Genomic DNA, 21,101 nt, shown 5'->3' on the forward strand with positions numbered 1-21,101 from the left:
TGTAGGAGTTGTTCCACGTGTAGATGTATTTCTGGTGTATCTGTGGGGAGGAAGGCGATCTCCGTGTCTTACTCTTCCTCCATCTTCCCCTCCAGCCTCAACTCAGTGGCTTTTAGTATATTCACAGAGTTGTGCAAGCATCGCTGCAATACAATTCCAGATCATTTTCACACCCTCAAAAGAAACCACAAATCCATTAGCATCAGTCCCTATTCCCACCTTCCCCCTGCATTCAGTGAACCAGTGATTTACTTCTTGTCTCTCTGGATTTGCCTAGTCTAGACATTTCATTTAAACAAAATCATACAATATGTGGCTTTTTGTGACTGGCTTCTTTCACTGAGCATAATGTTTTTGAAGTTATTCTATGTTGTATTGAGTATCCATCCTTTGTTTCTTTTCGTTGCCACACATTGTTCCATTGAATAGCTGTATCAGAACTGTTTAACCATTCAGCAATTGAAGAACACTTCCATTCTTTCCATTTACTGGCTATTACGAATAATGCAGTCAACAACATTTGTATATAATTATTTGTTTGTATATGTTTTCAGTTCTTTTAGCAATATACCTAGGCATGGAATTGCTGAATCATGTGGTAACTCTATGTTTAACATTTTTTTAATCTTACGCTCATTTTTTTTTTTTACCGTTTGCCAAAATCCCCTTAAACTTATACCGTGTTATATGTTGATTATATCTCAGTACAACTGGAGCAAAAAAAATTGGGGTAGGAACATTAGCAAAATAAAAACAAAAACAAAAGAAGAAAAAGGAAATAACTATGCACCAGGTACTGAACTCCTTCTTCTGTTGTCCTTAGATTTGACACCTTCCTCTAGTGGTCATATCATCTTGGGGCACTGGTCTCCACCTCTTTTCCCATAGATTTCTGCCCACTTGCCTATCAGGTACCATGATTAATTTGGTTTATCTTTTATTCTGTCATTTCAGCTGAATCCTTCAAGGAATTTGCCGAATTGCTCAACGAAGTAGAAAACGAGAGGATGATGATGGTAGGTCAATCACACTGGGCCTAGAACCAAGATCATCTCTGATCTTGGGAAGTTTTCTTGTCCTCATTGGTTGGAGTGACACTATGTTGTTTCAGTTTCTGTCTCATCATTACCTGGGTACTGTAAAGACAGGGAATTGATCTGGTTATTCTATCTCAAGTTCCCATCCTGAGAGTTTAGCATTAGGTAGAGGGAAATTAGTCTATTCATTTCAGTGAGATAAGATTTCAGAGGACATTAAATTCGACTGTCGAACATGTTGACAAAAATTGTGGTCTTTAGTGTTCTTAAACAAATTATCTATTTATGTGCTTATGTGCTTTTAGAAGTAATAATGTGGGCTTTATTTATGACATATGATTGTTTTATTTAAATCTATGTGAAAACTTTTTTTCCTTACATTTAAAGTCTAATTTATTAATATTAATAGACTTTAATATTTAGAGCAGTTTTCATTTTACAGAAAAGTTGAGTGGAAAGTGCAGAGAGATTTCATATACAGTTGCCCTTTGAACGTCACAGATTTGATCTGTGTGTGTCCACTTATATGTGGGTGCTTTTCAATGAATACTACAGTACTACATGATCCGAGTTCAGTTGAATCTATTGTTGTGGAACCTCAGATACTGGAAGACTGACTGTAAAGTTATATGCAGACTTTTGACTGCACAGTGTGTGTGGGGGGTCAGTTCCCTTGACCCTTGCACCGTTCAAGGGTAAACTGTACTCCCTTTCTTTCCCCTCTCCTCCCCATACAGTTTCCTCTATTATCATCTTGCATGTGTGGTACATTTGTTTCAGTTAATGAACCAACATCAATGCAATATTATTAAGTCCATAGTTACATTAGGGTTCACTCTTTATTGAATATTTTATGAGTTTTGACAAATGCTTATTGACATATATTCACCATCAAAGTTTCATCATAAAGAATATTTTCATTGCCCTAAAAATCCCCTGTGATTCCCCCTTCCTTCTCTGATATCCAAATCCCTGGCAAACACTTATCTTTTTACTGTGTTTTGCCTCTTCTAGAATATCATACAGTTGGAGTCATACAGTATATAGCCTTTTCAGATTGGCTCCTTTGACTTAGTAATATGCGTTTAAAGTTCCTCTATGTCTTTTCATGGCTTGAAAGCTCATTTCTTTTTGTCATTGAATAATATATATGCATATATTATAACCTATATTCCATCATATGGATGTACCACGGTTTGTTCATCCCTACACCCATTGAAGGAGATCTTGGTTACTCCCAAGTTTTGGCAATTATGAAAAACCTACCATACACATTTGTGTGCAGATTTTTGTGTGGATGTAAATTTTCAACTCTTTTGATTAATTTCCAAGGAATCCAATTGCTAGATTGTGTGATATGTCTAGATTTGTAAGAAACTGCCAAACTGTCTTCCAAAGTGACTACCATTTTGCATTCTCACCAGCTTTGAATGAGAGTTATTGTTGCTCCACATGCTCACCAGCATTTGATGTTGGCTGTGTTTTGGATTTTACCCATTTTAATATGTGCATGTAATGGTATATCTTTGCTGTTGTAATTTGTGTTTTCCTGATGACATTTGATTTGGAACATCTTTCCATATGCTTATTTGCCACCTGTAGATCATCTTTGGTGAGGTGTCTGTTCAGGTCTTTTGCCTATTTTTTAATTGGTTTGTTTGTTTTCTTATTGTTCAGTTTTAAGATATCTTTGTATATTTTGGATGCCAGTCCTTTATCAGAAATGTGCATTGCAAAAAAATTTCCAGTCTGTGGCTTATCTTTTCATTTTCTTAACAATGTCTTTTGTGGAGCAGAATTTTTAAATTTTAATGAAGTCCAGCTTATCAGTTCTTTCACAGATCATGCTTTTGGGGTTGTATCTAAAAAATCAGTGCCAAACCAAAGGTCATTTAGATTTTCTCATATGTTATCTTCTAGGAGTTTTATAATTCTATGTTATACCTTTAGGTCTATGACCCCTTTTGAGCTAATTCTTGAGAAAGTGTAAGAAATGTCTCTAGATTCCTTTTTTTTTTTTTCCATGGGGAAGTCTGGTTGTTTCATCACCATTTCTGAAAAGACTGTCCTTTTTCCATTGAATTACCTTTGCTTCTTTGGCAAAGACCAATGGACTATATTTGTGTGGATCTATATCTGGACTCTCTATTCTGTTCCATTGATCTGTTTGTCTATTTTTTCAGCAATATCACAGGATTTTTTTTTACAAAATTTAAAAAAATATTGAAGTATAGTTGATTTAAATATTGTGTTAGTTTCAGGTATAACAGTAAAGTGATTCATATATATATGTATATATATTCAAATTATTTTCCATTATCAGGTATTACAAGAAGTTGAATATAGCTCCCTGTGCTATACAGTAAATCCTTGTTGCTTATCTATTTTATATATAGTAGCTTGTATCTGTTAATCCTATATTCCTAATTTATCCCTCCTCCCCTCCCATTCCCCTTTGGTTACTGTAAGTTTATTTTCTATGTCTGTGAGTCTGTTTCTGTTTTGTATATAGATTCATTTGTCTTATTTTTTAGCTTCCACATGTAAGTGATATCATATGATATTTGTCTTTCTCTGTCTGACTTACTTCACTTAGTATGATAATCTCTAGGTTCATCCCTGTTGCTGCAAATGGCAATATTCCATTCTTTTTTATGGCTGAGTAATATTCCATTATGTGTATGTTTATATATAAATATATATGTGTGTGTATATTGATATGTGTGTGTGTATATATATATATATGTGTGTGTGTGTGTGTGTGTGTGTGTGTATGTATGTATGTATCACATCTTCCTAAGCCAATCATCTGTTGGTGGGCACTTGGGTTGTTTCCATGTCTTGGCTATTGTAAATAGTGCCACTGTGAAACTTGGGGTGCATGTATCTCTTCAACTTAAAGTTTTAATTTTTTTCTGGATATATGCACAGGAGTGTGATTGCTGGATCATATGGTAGCTCTATTTTTAGTTTTTTAAGGAGCCTTCATACTGTTTTCCATGGTCACTGCACCAATTTACATTCCCACCAACAGTGTGTGAGGGTTCCCTTTTCTCCTCATCTTCTCCAGCATTTATTATTTGTAGATTTTTTAATGATGGCCATTCTGACCAGTGTGAGGTGATACCTCATTGTGGTTTTGATTTGCATTTCTCTAATAATTTGTGATGTTGAGCATCTCTTCTTGTGACTGTTGGCCATCTGTATGTCTCTGGAGAAATGTCTATTTAGGTCTTTTGTTCAGTTTTTAATTTTCTTTTGGTATTAAGTTGTATGAGCTGTTTGTATAGTTTGGATGTTAACTCCTTGTCGATCACATTGTTTGCAAATATTCTCTCCTATTCCGTAGGTTGTCTTTTCATTTTGCCAATGGTTTCCTTTGCTGTGCAAAAACTTTTAAGTTTCATTAGATCCCATTTGTTTATTTTTGCTTTTATTTCTTTTGCTTTGGGAGATTGATCTAAGAAAATATCACTATGATTCATGTCCGAGAATGTTTTGCCTATGTTCTCATCTGGAAATTTTATGGTGCCATGTCATATTTAGGTCTTTAAAACACTTTGTGTTTATTTTTGTATATGGTGTGAGGGAGTGTTCTAATTTAATTGATTTACATAGCTGTCCAGCTTTCCCAACACCACTTGTTGAAGAGACTGTATTTTCTCCATTGTATATTCTTGCATACTTTGTCATAGATTAATTGACCATATGTCTGTGGATTTATTTCTGGGCTCTCTGTTCTTTTCCATTGATATATATATCTGCTTTTGTGCCAATACCATGCTGCTTTGATTACTGTAGGTTTGTAATGTTGTCTGAAGTCTGGATGGTTTATACCTCCAGCTTTGTTCTTTTTCCTCAGGATTGCTTTGGCAATTCTAGGTCTTTTGTGGGTCCGTATAAATTTTAGGATTATTTGTTCTTGTTCTGTGAAAAATGTTATGGACCAATACCACACTATCTTGATTACTGTAACTTTGTAGTAAGTCTTGAAGTAGGATATGAACTTCAGAACCTGTTTATCAATATCCGCAAAACAAATTGCTGGAATTTTGATTGGAATTGCATTGAATCTATAGATGGGACAAACTGACATCTTAAAAATATTGTCTTACTATTTGTGAACATGGGTTATCTCTCCCATTTATTTAGACCTTCTTTGATTTCTTTCTTCAGAGTTTTATAGTTTCCTCATAATGATCTTATATGTATTTTGTTAGATTTATTCCTAAGTATTTATATTTTTTTGTGAACTCTATTTTAACAGTTGAATAAATAATCTTTTTGTGTGGTCCCTAGACTTGTACCACCAGTGTCACCTGGGAAATTGTTAAAAATGAAGGTCCTTGGCCACACACCAGAGCTAGCTGAGACTTAAATGTGGAAGTACCTATGTTGGTCAATATTTATTTTTATTAGGAGCATGTGGGTCAAGTGGAAACAATGTTAAGGACAACAAAGTGGTCTATCTTCCCTTCCTCTCATTGGATGACTTTGTATTGGCAACTCAGTTTTGTTAAACCCATTTATTCCAATAGCAAGAGTTCTTTAATCTGTAATCACTCTTCCTTTTCAACAGGGTGGTACTGGCTTCTCAGAATACTGCTACCATTTAATCTCAGCTCCTAGAGAGTTAGGATTGAAGGCAGGGCCCGTAAATCTGGGAAATTAGATCTTTAGGTGCTAATAGTGGCTGTGCCACTAACTTATTTGTGACTTCACACTAATCACTTTATTTCTTCTAGTCTCTCTTTATATGTAGATGAGAAAAAATTCCCATCTTCTAAGTTCGTTGTAAGTACTCCAAATGATAAAATGAATATGGTAGTGTTTTATAATAGCAAAAAGCACTGATTATATAAATGTTTCTAGTTATCTTTTGTTGCCCCCAAGATTTGGCTTGTGGAAATTTGACTTGGGAATTTTCTTCATTTAAGAGATTTGCTTATAATGATAGTTAAGAGAGGCCAATATGTGTAGTTTTCCCAGAGCCTATTAGATGCCCCACTAGCTAATCCACACTCTACTAAATATTTTCTTCTGTTATAAGAGTTTGTGGACTGCTACCAATGTTGATCTCAAAGACATTCACCCCTATTTCATTCAGATACCACTAGAAATGTCAGCTGTACAACTCTTCAGCCCTAGTTGTTTCTTGATCTCTTTTACTTACCCGATTACAAAGCTCTAAAATATTGAAGAAGGATTCACCTTTTGAGATGTTTTTCTCACCATAATTGCTGGCTGTTTTCCACAGGACTGACTCATTTTCTTCTGTCTTTAATTATGTTCTGCCCTTTTGTTCCCTCAATTCTTCAGTCATGTCTTGAGTATTGGCTCCCTATTTCCTATTTAATTACAGGAATTCTGTGTAGGTTAGGCTCAATTAAGGCCTTTTACAACATGCCAGGGATCGTTCTTGACTGCACCTCTCTCATTTCCTGGAACTGTGGTAGAAGGACTCTTGTACCTCAATATGGTAAATGTTAAAACAGCTTTCTATAATTTCTATAAAAAGAGGCCCAAAGAAGCTTTAGTAGAACATGAAGGAAGTTCATAGCCCTAGCATGTGACAACTGCAGATGTCTAGTCATTCTCATAATGAATTTTAAATTGTTGAAGAAACTATGGAGGGAATAAATGAAGAGGAGCATCCCCGCTTTTATTTCTTAAAAAGTACAGTGGGGGAGGTTGTAGTACCTCTGAAAGTGGCCTTTAAAAGTCTGGGTAACAGACTTTCTCTATGATTAATGATAAGAGGCTTGCCTAGATGCCTTTCTAACTCTGAAGGGGACTCTGTTGGCAATGGCAAGGTCTTTCTTTGAGGACTGCCAAGAATGACCTAAAACAGTGTACCCTCAATGCCTTCTTTTGGTAATTGGTTAACCATCAAAGATTCCTGAGCAATATTTCACTAATAGATTGAATGCCATCTCTATTTTAGTAAGTGGCCTATCTAGTTTGGTTTTATTCAATCAGAACCAGATTTTAGATAAACTCACTAATGTGTTTAGAATGTCACTTATGCTGGGGCTTCTACTGTGATATAGTAGGCAGGAGCTTTTGTCCTAGAGAGCTCACAAAATGAATGCAGTGATAAGAAAGGGAATAAAGGCCAAGTTTACTTAAAAGGGCTTTTCTGAGTAATTGTTAGATTTCTAAGGAGTTTAAAGGTAAAGCTGAATGGGAAAGAAAAAAGAGCCAATCCTCAGTGCGACATTTTCCTACATTTCTAGCTCTATGTTCTGGCAGAAATTAGTATAATAACCAATGAATGTTAAAGAGAGGAAAAGGTTCAGAGAATCTATTTGTATTGTAGGAGACAGGGAGCAGTATTTCCAATGCAATTAAGGAAAACTCTCGACTCCAATTTAAGTGAACCATGTGCTACTTTTCTAGACTGGGACAGAGCCAAACGTAAAAATAGTAGCCTTATGAACTCTGTGAGAAGTTACTGGCACACTTACTTATGCAAGAAAATCCCCCGTGGAACATGAAAAACTGGCACCTGTACCATCCTTGGGGTGCCTGCATATGCAAGGGCTCAGCTGAATATCCATACAGAGGCTTGACACATATTACTCTCTTTAGAAGTGACATGTTCACTTCTTATTCAAAGACAAACTTCCTCAAGGTTTCCCAGTTGGCTACTTTTGTGTTATCTTCGTGAAACTGGAAATAGTTTTTCTAATTATCTATTGCTACATAACACCCTATTCCAAAACGTGGTGACTTAAACTATTTAATTTTATCTCATGATTTTGTGGGTCAGGAATTCATGCAGGGGTCAGCTCAGAGATTCTTCTGCTCTATGTGGTGGTATTCACCTTGGAGGTGGGGTGATATGGATGGTCCAAAATAGCTTCACTCACATATCTGGCACCTTAGTGAGATGACTGCAAGGCTGGGCTCAGCGGGTCTTTTGACAAGAATGTCTACATTTGGTCTCTCTAGCTTGGTAGTCCCAGGGTAGTCCAACTTTTTATATTGTGGCTCAGGGCTCATGAGGAGTGTTCCAAGGGAACCAGGTGGAAGTTACTGGCCTTTTATGACCTAGCCTGCGATGTCATGTAGTATCCCTTCTGCTGTACTGTGTTTGTTCAAAGCAGTAACAAACCCACTCATATTCAAGGTAGAGGGGATGGAGACCTTCCTTCTCAATGTGAGGAGTATCATAGAATTTGTGTCCATGTTTTAAAACTTCCACAATAGTAAAGAAGAAAAATTATTCCCTGTATGTAATCTATGACACCAATAACTTAGTTTATTTCCAGGTGGGTACACAAAGTTGATAGCACATAATTCACAATCCATGGAAATGTAGAGTGTATTGGGCAAAGGAGACAGGCTGGTACTTTTAGTAAGAGAATTATTGTTTTCAATCAAGGATAGTCACTGGTGTCTATTTTTGATATCATGGAGCTTTGATTGGGTGAGAGTTTGCCCATTTAGTTGAACGTTGAATCATACCTGGATAGAAAATAAGAGGTCCAAAGTGCCTGTAGGACTTGGATACAATATGTATTAATGCCTCAATTCGTGTTGCTTTTTGTTTGTAGTTTAAAAATTGCTTCTTACTCTGGAGAATACAGAACTGGTCAAAACTGGCTTTCTACTCTCTATTCTATTTTTGTCATAAAGACATATCTTGTCTTACTGACACTTTGTCTCTTCTGATAACGAAGCCAGTCCCTCATTTTCTTGTCTTGTAATGGATCAAAATTAAATTGCAGCTAATTCGTACCTCTGAAGAAACAAACCCCACTTGTTGTGTTGGATAGATGAAATCTCCCAAGAGGTTTACATGAAGACAAAGCTTTGTATGTCTCTACCTGCCCACTGTGCAAGGGATTCAATTTGGATATGATGTTTTTATATTTCCAACACCATATTAATGCCAATATTTTTAGTACCTGGACAGGCTGTTCCTGTCAGGTTCTGAACTTACAGTTAGGTTGTTAGAAGGCCTGGTCCAGTATTCTCTGTGATGCTGTAATACACTCCTAGTTCTGAGGGAAATGTTTTGGTTTTATGACACACCAGGGCAGGGCTGGAAACAATTTATACTGGGATTTTTCCTGATGCTATTCCTGCTAACTCATTTGCCTCCCGTGAAATGATTTGCACTTGGTGCAATTGGCCTTTTCATGTATTTTCCCTTCCCTTTCTCTTCTCTTTTCCACATATACTTCAGGCTTCCTGTGTCTGTTTCTGGGCATGACCCTGGATATTTATCGATTAAAAACTCAGATCAGACTACCAGTAAAGTTACAGAGAAATGCCCCTAATGTTCCTTCTTTCATTTCCTCTCACAGCATTTGATTTTTTTTAAGGAGGAAAAGTTTACTTTTTCAAATTAAAACTTGATTCCACACCTCTCCAACTTTGGTATTAATGTTATCTCTGATTTTCACAGATTTTGATTTCCATGTACAGTTATATTAATTCCCAGACACATCATAAATATTGAAAGATTTGAAAGCATCAACTTAATCCCAATTTGCCATTATATTTTTAATGCAAGAATAAAGTTTTGGTGAGTAGTTAAGGAAATGAATCCAAATGTCTAATTATACCAATAGCTCCAACTTAAAACAAATTAAAAAGCTAGAACAGTGCTTTTAAAACTTGAGTGTACACACAAATTACCTAGGGCCCTTGTTAAAATAAGGATTCTTATTTGATAGGTCTGGGGTGGAGGCTGAGATTCTGCATTTCTAACAAGATCCCAGGTGATGCTGCTGCTGCTGGTTAGGGGGCCATATTTTGAGTAGCAAGGACCCAGAGTTTTTGAAACCTTTGTTAATTTAAGCGAAATGTTCACTTTAACATTTCTTCAGAAACCAGTTTGCATAAAGCTAGGTCAGTTACTCAACTGCTCCAGGGTTAGGGAGTAATTCCCTCATTAAATCCAAGATGTTATTGATTGTTAGATGAGTCATTATTTTATGTGCTGCTAAGAAGGGAAAACACTGACAAACTATGATGCATGGTGATTTCAGAAATGTTAAAATATGAATCTTAGAATTCAAGAAATCGGATGGTTTCTCTGACTCCTTCCCAGTTTCCACAATGAGTGTTTACTCTGTGCTAGGTACTTTGTCTACAAGATAGGTGCTGTGATGATCCTATTTGACAAAGGTTTGGAGTGGCAAATTACCTTAAGTGGCACAGCTGGAATTTGAACCCTGGTCTCTATGACTGGAAAACCCACACTCTCATCTTCTCCCCCACAGGAAGGGCTCTTGTCCTTGAGAAAAATGCTCCCCTGTGCTATCTCCCATGGTATTCACTTAAGGTAATCGTCAAAGTATTTGATTTTAAAAGACCAATATGGGAAACACAGTAACAAAACTCAACAAACCAGCAAACTAGTTAACGTTTTGCAGGATGGTGTATTACAAGGAAATACCCTAGTAACAATGAATGTTGAATCTGAACCTTGCTAATCTACAAGTTATTTTGCGTGTTCTTTCTTTTTCTCTAGGTACACAATGCTAGTGATTTGCTGATCAAACCCCTGGAAAATTTCCGGAAGGAACAAATAGGCTTCACAAAGGTACATTTTCTCTACATGTATAAGATATTTTTTTATAGCAGTTGAGTAGTTGTTTGGGCTACCACCCTTCACTCTTCAGGGGTGAGGAGGATTCGTCTCTATAGGAAAACTCATTATCAAAAAATGTGAGACAATCTGGATTTGGCTCCTGACTCTGCTTCCAACTAGCTCTATAACTGTGGACAAGACATTTCTTTTGGAGCTTCAGTTTCTCCATATGGAAAATGGGGAGCTTGATAAATAGCTATTATTTAAAGGTGACTTACCATGTGATGAGCCCCGGGCTAGGTGTTTTACGTTCATTCTCTAATCAAAACAACCCTGTGAGGTTCTGGTATTATCTGCATTTTACAAATCATGCAACTGAGGTTTGAACAAGATAAAGAACATGATCAAAGTTATAGCTATATAGTTAGTAATTAACAGTTGACAAGATTTAAACCTGGGAATCTATTTAGCTTCAAATCCCACATTCTTCCATTAAACTATAGTCTAGATCTATGCTGTCCAATATGGTAGCCACAAGCTATATAAAGAAAATAAAATTAACAACTCAGTTTCTCAGTCATGCTAGTCGCATTTCAAATGCTCAATGAGTCACATGTGGCTAGTGGCTACTGTATTGGACAGGGCAGCATTGTACCAGATAATGTCAGTTCCCATGGATCTCTCTGATTCCCCAGTGTCTCATGAAGGGGTATGAATAATTGTCAAGTTTATTCTTTACAACTAGGTGTAGGCCTATCTTGTAAGCTCCAATATGTATGTAACATGTGACCAAGACAGCCTACCAGAACTAAATGTAGGTTCTTGACCAAGCATCTGGCCCTTTTAGGACTAAGAACACACTGCACAGTGGTTATCATATGGAATACTTTGACAAGCATTTTGGATGAGGCTATGAAAGTAGCAAGTTATGAGAAGAAAGAGCAGACTAGTGGATGTGCTTTCCATTGCCTGGTATCATCAGTCAGGTTGACATGGCATTATGTGAGTAACTGGCATTCAAGCAAAGTGAGTTCTCTGGATAGGCCAGCAATTCTGGATTCCACTCAGTCCATCATTGAATACTTAATTGGGAAAATGTATAATTGAAGGAAAAAAGAGCCTTTAAAACCACAAGTGTGGTATGAAAATAATTAGCTACTTGTTAAGTGCCATGACAGTTGTTAACATAACACTGATTAAGTGGATGAAGAAGGACAGATGATGGGAAAACCCTTACATCTGGTTTTCTTTCATTCCCGGTGAGAATAGGAAAAATGAAAGTAAGAATATGCTGCAGTGGTTGACTTCATGTCATCTAAGGGAAAGGAAAAAATTTTCTGTTATGTAATTCCTATGTCCCATGCCTAGGCTGGGGATTTTACATATTCAGTCTTCCTTAATTCTTACAGTAAACCTGTGAGGTAGTATGTACATTATTCACTATCCCAATGAAGAAACTGAGCCTCAGAAAGGTGAAATTTCTATTAGTCTTTTTTTTTAAAGTGGCTACATACAATATAATATTCCATTAACTAGCTGTGCCATAACCCATTTATGCATTTCTCAATTGTTGGTCATTTAGGTTTTTTCTGATTTTTTTTTACTATCATAAAAAAATTGTAATGAACATCCTTTTACATACAGATTTTGAAACTTGTCTAATCATCTCCTTAAGATACATTCCTGAAGTGATATTGATGGATCACATGCATGTTTCTATTTTTGTTTTCAAAATGCACCGTTTAAAAATTTTTTTTTTATACAGCAGGTTCTTATTAGCTATTTCATACATGTTAGTATATGTATGTCAATCCCAATCTCCCAATTCATCCCCCTACATTCCCCCCTTGGTTTCCATACATTTGTTCTCTACATCTGTGTCTCTATTTCTGCCTTGCAATGTGGTTCATCTGTACCATTTCTCTAGATTCCATATATATGAGTTAATGTACGATATTTGTTTTTCTCCTTCTGAATTACTTCACTCTGTATGACTCTAGCTCCATCCACGTCTCTACAAATGACCCAATTTCGTTCCTATTTGTGGCTGAGTAATATTCCATTGTATATATTTACCAAAACTTCTTTATCCATTCATCTGTCAATGGGCATTTAGGTTGCTTCCATGACCTGGCTATTGTAAATAGTGCTGCAATGAACATTGGGGTGCATGTGTCTTTTTGAATTATGGTTTTCTTGGGGTATATGCCCAGTAGTGGAATTGCTGGGTCATATGGTAATGCTATTTTTAGTTTTTCAAGGAACCTCCATACTGTTCTCCATAGGGGCTATATCAATTTACTTTCCCACCAACAATGCAAGAGGGTTCCCTTTTCTTCACACCTTCTCCAGCATTTGTTGTCTATAGATTTTCTGGTGATGCCCATTCTAACTGGTGTGAGGTGATACCTCATTGTACTTTTGATTTGTATTTCTCTAATAATTAGTGACGTTGAGCAGCTTTTCATGTGCCTCTTGGCCATCTGTATGTTTTCTTTGGACAAATGTCTATTTAGATCTTATATCCATTTTTTGATTGGGTTGTATGTTTCTTTACTATTGAGCTGCGTGAACTGTTTATATATTTTGGAGATTAATCCTTTGTTGATTTGTTTGCAAATATTATCTCCCATTCTGAAGGTTGTCTTTTTGCCTTGTTTATAGTTTCCATTGCTGTGCAAAAGGTTTTAAGTTTCATTAGGTCCTATTTGTTTATATTTGTTTTTATTTCCATTACTCCAGGAGGTGGGTCAAAAAAGATCTTGCTGTGATTTATGTCCAAGAGTGTTCTTCCTATGTTTTCCTCTACGAGTTTTAAAGTGTCCGGTCTTATATTTAGGTCTTTAATCCATTTTGAGTTTATTTTTGTGTATGGTGTTAGGGAGTGTTCTAACTTAATTCTTTTCCATGTAGCTGTCCATTTTCCCAGCACCATTTATTGAAGAGACTGTCTTTTCTCCATTGTATATACTTGCCACCTTTGTCATAGATTATTTGACCATAGGTTTGTGGGTTTATCTCTGGGCTTTCTATCTTGTTCCATTGATCTATATTTCTATGTTTGTGCCAGTACCATATTGTCTTGATTACTGTAGCTTTGTAGTATAGTCTGAAGTCAGGGAGCCTGATACCTCCAGCTCCGTTTTTTTCCCTAAAGATTGCTTTGGCTATTCGTGGTCTTTTGTGTCTCCATATAAATTTTAAGATTTTTTGTTCTAGTTCTGTAAAAAAATGCCATTGGTAATTTGATAGGGATTGCATTGAATCTGGAGATTGCTTTGGGTAGTATAGTCATTTCTCAATATTGATTCTTCCAATCCAAGAACATGGTATTTCTCTCCATCTGTTTGTGTCATCTTTGATTTCTTTCATCAGTATCGTATAGTTTTCTGAGTGCAGGTCTTTTACCTCTTTAGGTATGTTTATTCCTAGGTATTTTATTCTTTTTGTTGCAGTGGTGAATGGGATTGTTTCCTTAATGTCTCTTTCTGACCTTTTGTTGTTAGTGTATAGGAATGCAAGAGATTTCTGTGTATTAATTTTGTATCCTGCAACTTTACCAAATGCACTGATTAGCTCTAGTAGTTTTCTGGTGGCATCTTTAGGATTCTGTATGTATAGTGTCATGTCATCTCCAGTGACAGTTTTACTTCTTTTCCAATTTGGATTCCTTTTATTTATCTTTTTTCTCTGACTGCTGTGGCTAAGACTTCCAAAACTATGTTGAATAATGGTCGCAAGAGTGGATATCCTTGTCTTGTTCCTGATCTTAGAGGAAACACCTTCAGTTTTTCACCGTTGAGAATGATATTTGCTGTGGGTTTGTCGTATATGGCCTTTGTTATGTTGAGGAAGTTTTCCTTTATGCCCACTTTCTGGAGAGCTTTTATCATAAATGGGTGTTCAATGTTTTCAAAAGCTTTTTCTGCATATATTGAGATTATCATATGTTTTTTATGCTTCAATTTGTTATTATGGTGTATCACATTGATTGATTAGCGTATACTGAAGAATTCTTGCATCCCTGGGATAAATCTCAATTGAAATTGGTGTATGACCCTGTTTGCTAGTGTTTTGTTGAGGATTTTTGCATCTATATTCATCAGTGATACTGGTCTGTAATTTTTTCTTTTTTGCTGTATCTCTGTCTGGTTTTGGTATTAGGGGGATGGTGGCCTCGTAGAATCAGTTTGGGAGTGTTCCTTCCTCTGCAATTTTTTGGAAGAGTTTGAGAAGGATGGGTGTTAGCTCTTCTCTAAATGTTTGATATAATTCACCTGTGAAGCCATCTGGTCCCGGACTTTTGTTTGTTGGAAGAGTTTTAATCACAGTTTCAGTTTCACTACTTGTGATTGGTCTGTTTATATTTTCTATTTCTTCCTGGTTCAGTCTTGGAAGGTTATATCTTTCTAAGAATTTTTCTGTTTCTTCCAGGTTGTCCATTTTATTGGAGTAGACTTGCTTGTAGTAGTCTCTTATGATGCTTTGTATTTCTGTGGTGTTTGTTGTAACTCCTACTTATTCATTTCTAATTTTATTGATTTGAGTCCTCTCCTTGTTTTTCTTGATGAGTCTGGCTAAAGGTTTATCAATTTCGTCTACCTTCTGAAAAAAAACAGCTTTTAGTTTTATTGGTCTTTGCTATTGTTTTCTTTGTTTCTATTTCATTTGTTTCTGCTGTGATCTTTATGATTTCTTTCTTTCTACTAACATTGGGTTTTGTTTGTTCTTCTTTCTCTAGTTCATTTAGGTGTAAGGTTAGATTGTTTGAGATTTTTTTTTCTTTCTTGAGGTAGGATTTTTTTGCTATCAACTTCCCTCTTAGAACTGCTTTTGCTGCATCCTGTAGGTTTTGGATCGTCGTGTTTTCATTGTCCTTTGTCTCTAGGTATATTTTGATTTCTTCAGTGATCTCTTGGATATTTAGTAACCTATTGTTTAGCCTCTATGTGTTTGTGTTTTTTATGTTTTTTTTCCCTGTGATTGATTTCTAACCTCATAGAGTTGTGGTCGGAAAAGATGCTTGATACAATTTCAATTTTCTTAAATTTACCGAGGCTTGATTAGTGACCCAAGATGTGATCAATCCTGGATAATGTTCTGTGTGCACCTGAGAAGAAAGTGTAATCTGCTGTTTTCAGATGGAATGTCCTATAAGTATCAATTAAATAATCTGGTCTATTTTGTAATTTAAAGCTTGTGTTTCCTTATTAATTTTCTTTCTGGATGATCTGTCCATTGGTGTAAGTGAGGTGTTAAAAGTCCCCTAGTATTCTTGTGTTACTGTCAATTTCCTCTTTCATAGCTGTTAGCATTTGCCTTATGTATTGAGGTGCTCCTACGTTGGGTGCATATATATTTATAATTGTTATATCTTCTTCTTGTATTGATCCCTTGATCATTATGTAGTGTCCTTCCTTATCTTTTGTAACATTCTTTATTTTAAAGTCTCTTTTATCTGGTATGATTATTGCTATTCCAGCTTTCTTGTGATATCCATTTGCACAGAATCTTTTTCCATCCCCTCACTTTCAGTCTGTATGGGTCCCTAGGTCTGAAGTGGGTCTCTTGTAGACAGCATATATACAGGTCTTGTTTTTGTATCCATTCAGCCAGTCTGTGTCTTTTGGTTGGCACATTTAATCCACTTACATTTAAGGCAATTATCGATGTGTATGTTCCTATCGCGTTTTTGTTAATTGTTCTGGGTTTGCTTTTGTAGGTCCTTTTCTTCTCTTGTGTTTCCCTCTTAGAGAAGTTCCTGTAGCATTTGTTGTAGAGCTGGTTTGGTGGTGCTGAATTCTCTTAGCTTTTGTTTGTCTGTAAAGCTTTTGATTTTTCTCTCGAATCTGAATGAGATCCTTGCCAGGTAGAACAATCTTAGCTGTAGGTTCTTCCCTTTCATCACTTTAAATATGTCATGCCATTCCCTTCTGGCTTTTAGAGTTTCTGCTGAGAAATGAACCATTAACCTTATGGGAGTTCCCTTGTATATTATTTGTCATTTTTCCCTTGTTGCTTTCAGTAATTTTTCTTTGTCAAGTTTTGTCAATTTGATTACTATGTTTCTCGGTGTGTTTCTCTTTGGGTTTTTCCTGCCTGGGACTCTCTACGTTTCCTGCACTTGGGTGGCTATTTCCTTTCCCATGTTAGGGAAGTTTTATATTATAATGTCTTCAAATATTTTCTCATGTCCTTTCTCCCTGTCTTCTCCTTCTGGGACCCCTATAATGTAAATGTTGGTGCATTTAATGTTGTCCCAGTGGTCTCTTATGCTGTCTTTATTTATTTTTATTCTTTTTTCTTTATTCTGTTCCATGGCATGAATTCCACCATTCTGTCTTCCAGGTCACTTATCCATTCTTCTGCTTCTGTTATTCTGCTATGGATTCTTTCTAGTCTATTTTTCTTTTCAGTTATTGTATTGTTCGTCTCTGTTTGTTTGTTCTTTACTTCTTCTAGGTCTTTTTTAAACATTTCTTGCATCTTCTCGATCTTTGCCTCCATTCTATTTTCAAAGTCCTGGATCATGTTCACTATCATTATTCTGCATTCTTTTTCTGGAAGGTTGCCTATCTCCACTTCATTTAGTTGTTTTTCTGGGATTTTATCATGTTCCCTCATCTGGTACATAGCCTTTTGACTTTTCATTTTGGCTATCTTTCTGTGAATGTTGTTTTCGTTCCACAGGCTGCAGGATTGTAGTTCTTCTTGCCTCTGCTGTCTTCCCTCTGGTAGATGAGGCTATCTAAGAGGCTTGTGCAGCTTCCTGATGGGAGGGACTGGTGGTGGGTAGAGCTGGGTGTTACTCTGGTGGGCAGAGCTCAGTAAAACTTTAATCTACTTGTCTGCTGATGGGTGAGGCTGGGTTCCCTCCCTGTTGGTTGTTTGGCCTGAGACAGCCCAGCACTGGAGGCTACAGGCTCCTTGGTAGGGCCATTGGCTGACTCGGTGAGGGCTCACACCAAGGAGCACCCCCAGAACCTCTGTTACCAGTTTCCTGTCCCTGTGGTGAACCGCAGCCATCCCCTGCCTCTGCAGGAGAACCGACAACACTAGCAGGTTGTTCTGGTTCAGTCTTCTGCTTCTTCCCTCTGGGTCCTGATGCACACACTACCTTGTGTGTGCCCTCCAAGAGTTGAGTCTCTGTTTCCCCCAGTTCTGTTGAAGTCCTGCAATCAAATCCCACTAACCTTCAAAGTCTGATTCTCTGGTAATTCCTCCTCCCGTTGCCTGACCCCCAGGTTTGCAAGGCTGATGTGGGGCTCAGAACCTTCACTCCAGTGGGTGGACTTCTGTGGTTTAATTGTTTTCCGGTTTGTGAGTCACCCACCCAGTGGTTATGGGATTTGATTTTCTTGTGACTTTGCCCCTCCTAACATCTCATTGCAGCTTCTCCTTTGTTTTTGCACGTGGGGAATCTTTTTTGGTGAGTTCCAGTGTCTTCCTGTCAATGATTGTTCAGCAGTTAGTTGTGATTCCGGTGCTCTTCCAAGAGGGAGTGAGCGCCTGTCCTTCTACTCCACCATCTTGAGCCAATCCCTCTTCCTATCGGTCTTTTTTCCTACTTCTCTAACAGTGGGACCATCCTGCACACCTATAAGGAAGGTAAACAGCTCAGTGTGAGAGTAGTTTTCAAGAAACTGTCTAGAATTCTCCCAGTTGTGAAATTTAAGGTAGTAGAAAAAGCACTGAGCTAAGTACTAGAAACTGTAGCTTCCAGTCTACCCCTGTATGTTATCAATTTATGGCCTCTTAGCTCCAACCATCTTCAATACCTGTTCTGTTAAAATGGACAGAAATCCTTTAAGCATCTCTCTTTTACTATAAGAAAGATATTAAGCATTCTCAGTAGAGGGTGCTGGAGGGATATTGCAGGAGGAGTGATTGTCCTGTAGTTTCTAGCTGCTGCATAGGTGGGTTGGTAGAGAGGGAGTGAGATATCCAGTGGGGCTCTGATCCAGCCATACACCCACAATACAGGGTCCCTCAATGACCTTGAAACCTCCACCTGGCCTGGTGATAACCTTTCTATAGGTCTTTCAATATATGTCTGTCCCTGAAGGCTTTTCCACTCATGCTATCCTCGAGCTTCCTTCTGTAGGACCCCCACATAGCCTACCTGCTGACTGAAGGTTTATAACAGAGGTGCTGCTCTCCGCTTCCTCTGCCACCCCCCATTACCGTCTGCTTGTGCTCTGGAAGGTTCCTACTGGCCCTGTGAAACTTTCCTGAAACTTAGAGTGTTCCCATCCTCTCTATCTGCTTCACTGGTTGCTGATTCTCTGCTTCCCACCCGCCCTCTGGACTTGCCTCCTGCTTACTTAGTGACTGTGGACTACCAGGCCAAAACAGCAAACTTCTCTGCTGTTCAGTGACTTCGATTATACCTTTTCCAATGAGATCTGAACCCCTTCCACATTTGTCCTTCTTTGAGTACCTTCCTTCAGCCTTAGGGTACCATATATAGTTTCCTTATATCTTATGGTTAGTTTACTTTAGTTTAATAATTTTATAGTTCAGTAATTCTTTATACTGGTTTCTACCTCTTGACCAGGCCTAGACTGATGCCCCAGACTGATACACTGCTGCTAGCTGGATCTGTGATTTTACTGGTATGTGCTTTGTTAGACCCTTACAAATATATGTTCTCATCTGAAGCCCCGGACAACCCTGTAAAGTACAGGTTATTATCCCTTGTTTAGAGATGAGGAAACTAAGGTTCAGTGACCTGTGGCGTCTAAGGTCACTCAACAAGGAAGTGACAGAGCTTGTATATGAATTCAGTTCTCCTGGTTATAAGTTTATGTCTCCTTTCAGTGTATGAGAGATAGCACTTCTCCCTGGGCCTCCGTTTTCTCATATGTACAATAAGAACAATGGACAAATAACTCATAATCTAATATTCTGTTTGAGATTCTAAAGGTACTTAACTAAATGTGCATCTATTGAGATGTACAAATTAGCTAGTCAGAATTTGGTGTGCCATAAATGTAAAATATGCAGTCGATTTTTAAAAATAAAATTTTATTGGAGTATAATTTACAATGCTGTGTTACTTTCTGCTATATAGTGAAATGAATCAGTTATACATATATATATATATCTCCACTCTTTTTTAGATTCTTTTCCCATATAGCTCATTAGAGAGTATTGAGTAGAGTTTCCTGTGCTATACAGTACATCCTTATTAGTTATCTATTTTATGTACACTAGTGTGCATATGTCAATCTCAATCTCCTAATTTGTCCCTCTCCCTCTTTCACCGGTGATAACCCTATGATTGTTTTCTACATCTGTAACTCTATTTCTGTTTTGTAAAAAAGTTAATTTGTACCATTTTTTTTAATTCCACATATAAGAAATATCATGTATTTGTCCTTCTCTGTCTGACTTACTTCACTCAATATGACAGTCTCTGGGTCCATCTATGTTGCTGCAAATGGCATTATTTTGTGTTTGTTTTTTTTTTACAGCTGAGTTATATTCCATAGTATAAATGTACCACATCTTCTTTATCCATTTCTCTGTCAATGGACATTTAGGTTGCTTCCATGTCCTGGCTATTGTATATAGTGCTGCAGTGAACATCACAGTGCATGCATCTTTTCGAATTATGGTTTTCTCCGTGGATTTGCCTCAGAGTGGGATTGCTGGGTCGTATGGTAATTCTATTTTTAGTTTTTTAAGGAACCTCCATTAATGTTCACCATAGTGGCTGTACCAATTTACAACCCCGCCAACAGTGCAAGAGGGTTCCCTTTTCTCCACACCCTCTCCAGCATTTATTGTTAGTAGATTTTTTGATGACCATTCTGGCCATTGTGTGGTGATACCTCACTGTAGATTTTATTTGCATTTCTCTAATAATTAGTGATGTTGAGCATTTTTCATATGCCATCTGTATGTCTTCTTTGGAGAAATGTCTAATTAGTTCTCTGGCCCATTTTTTGATGTGTGTTATTGTTTTTTTGATATTGAGCTGCATGAGCTGTTTGTATATTTTGGAGATTAATCCCTTCTCAGACGCTTCATTGGCAAATATTTTCTCCCATTCTGTGGGTTGTCTTTTTGTTTCGTTCATGTTTTCCTATTCTGTGCAAAATCTTTTGATTTTAATTAGGTCCCATTTGTTTATTTTTGTTTTTAATTTCATTATTCTATGAGGTGGGTCAAAAGATCTTGATGATTTATGTCATAGAGCAGGGGTCCCCAACCCCCGGGCCATGGAGCAGAAACTAGGTTTATTCCTAGGTATTTTATTATTTTTGTTACAATGGTAAATGGGATTGTTTCCTTAATTTATTTTTCTGATATTTCCTTGTTAGTGTATAGGATTGCAAGAGATTTCTGTGTATTAATTTTGTATCCTGCAGCTTTACTAAATTCATTGATGAGCTTTAGTAGTTGTCTGTTGCAATCTTTAGGATTTTCTATATATAGTATAATGCCATCTGCAAACAGTGACAGTTTTACTTCTTCTTTGTCAATTTGGATTCCTTTTATTTCCTTTTCTT

The 21,101-nt window shown here is 37.0% G+C and overlaps 1 protein-coding gene across 6 annotated transcripts in view; it reads left to right on the forward strand.

Moving 5' to 3' along the window:
• Window positions 1-21,101, forward strand: part of OPHN1 (oligophrenin 1) — a 602,961-nt gene that overhangs the window by 244,773 nt on the left and 337,087 nt on the right. For all 6 annotated transcript variants that reach the window (XM_067724252.1, XM_067724257.1, XM_067724254.1 and 3 more), the window contains 2 exons: window positions 955-1,016; window positions 10,525-10,596. In XM_067724252.1, the coding sequence (XP_067580353.1) occupies window positions 955-1,016; window positions 10,525-10,596 (134 nt within the window). The remainder of the gene's footprint in view (window positions 1-954; window positions 1,017-10,524; window positions 10,597-21,101) is intronic.

This window comes from Pseudorca crassidens, chromosome X (assembly GCF_039906515.1).
Source record: "Pseudorca crassidens isolate mPseCra1 chromosome X, mPseCra1.hap1, whole genome shotgun sequence".
In the NCBI taxonomy this organism is placed as follows: domain Eukaryota; kingdom Metazoa; phylum Chordata; class Mammalia; order Artiodactyla; family Delphinidae; genus Pseudorca; species Pseudorca crassidens.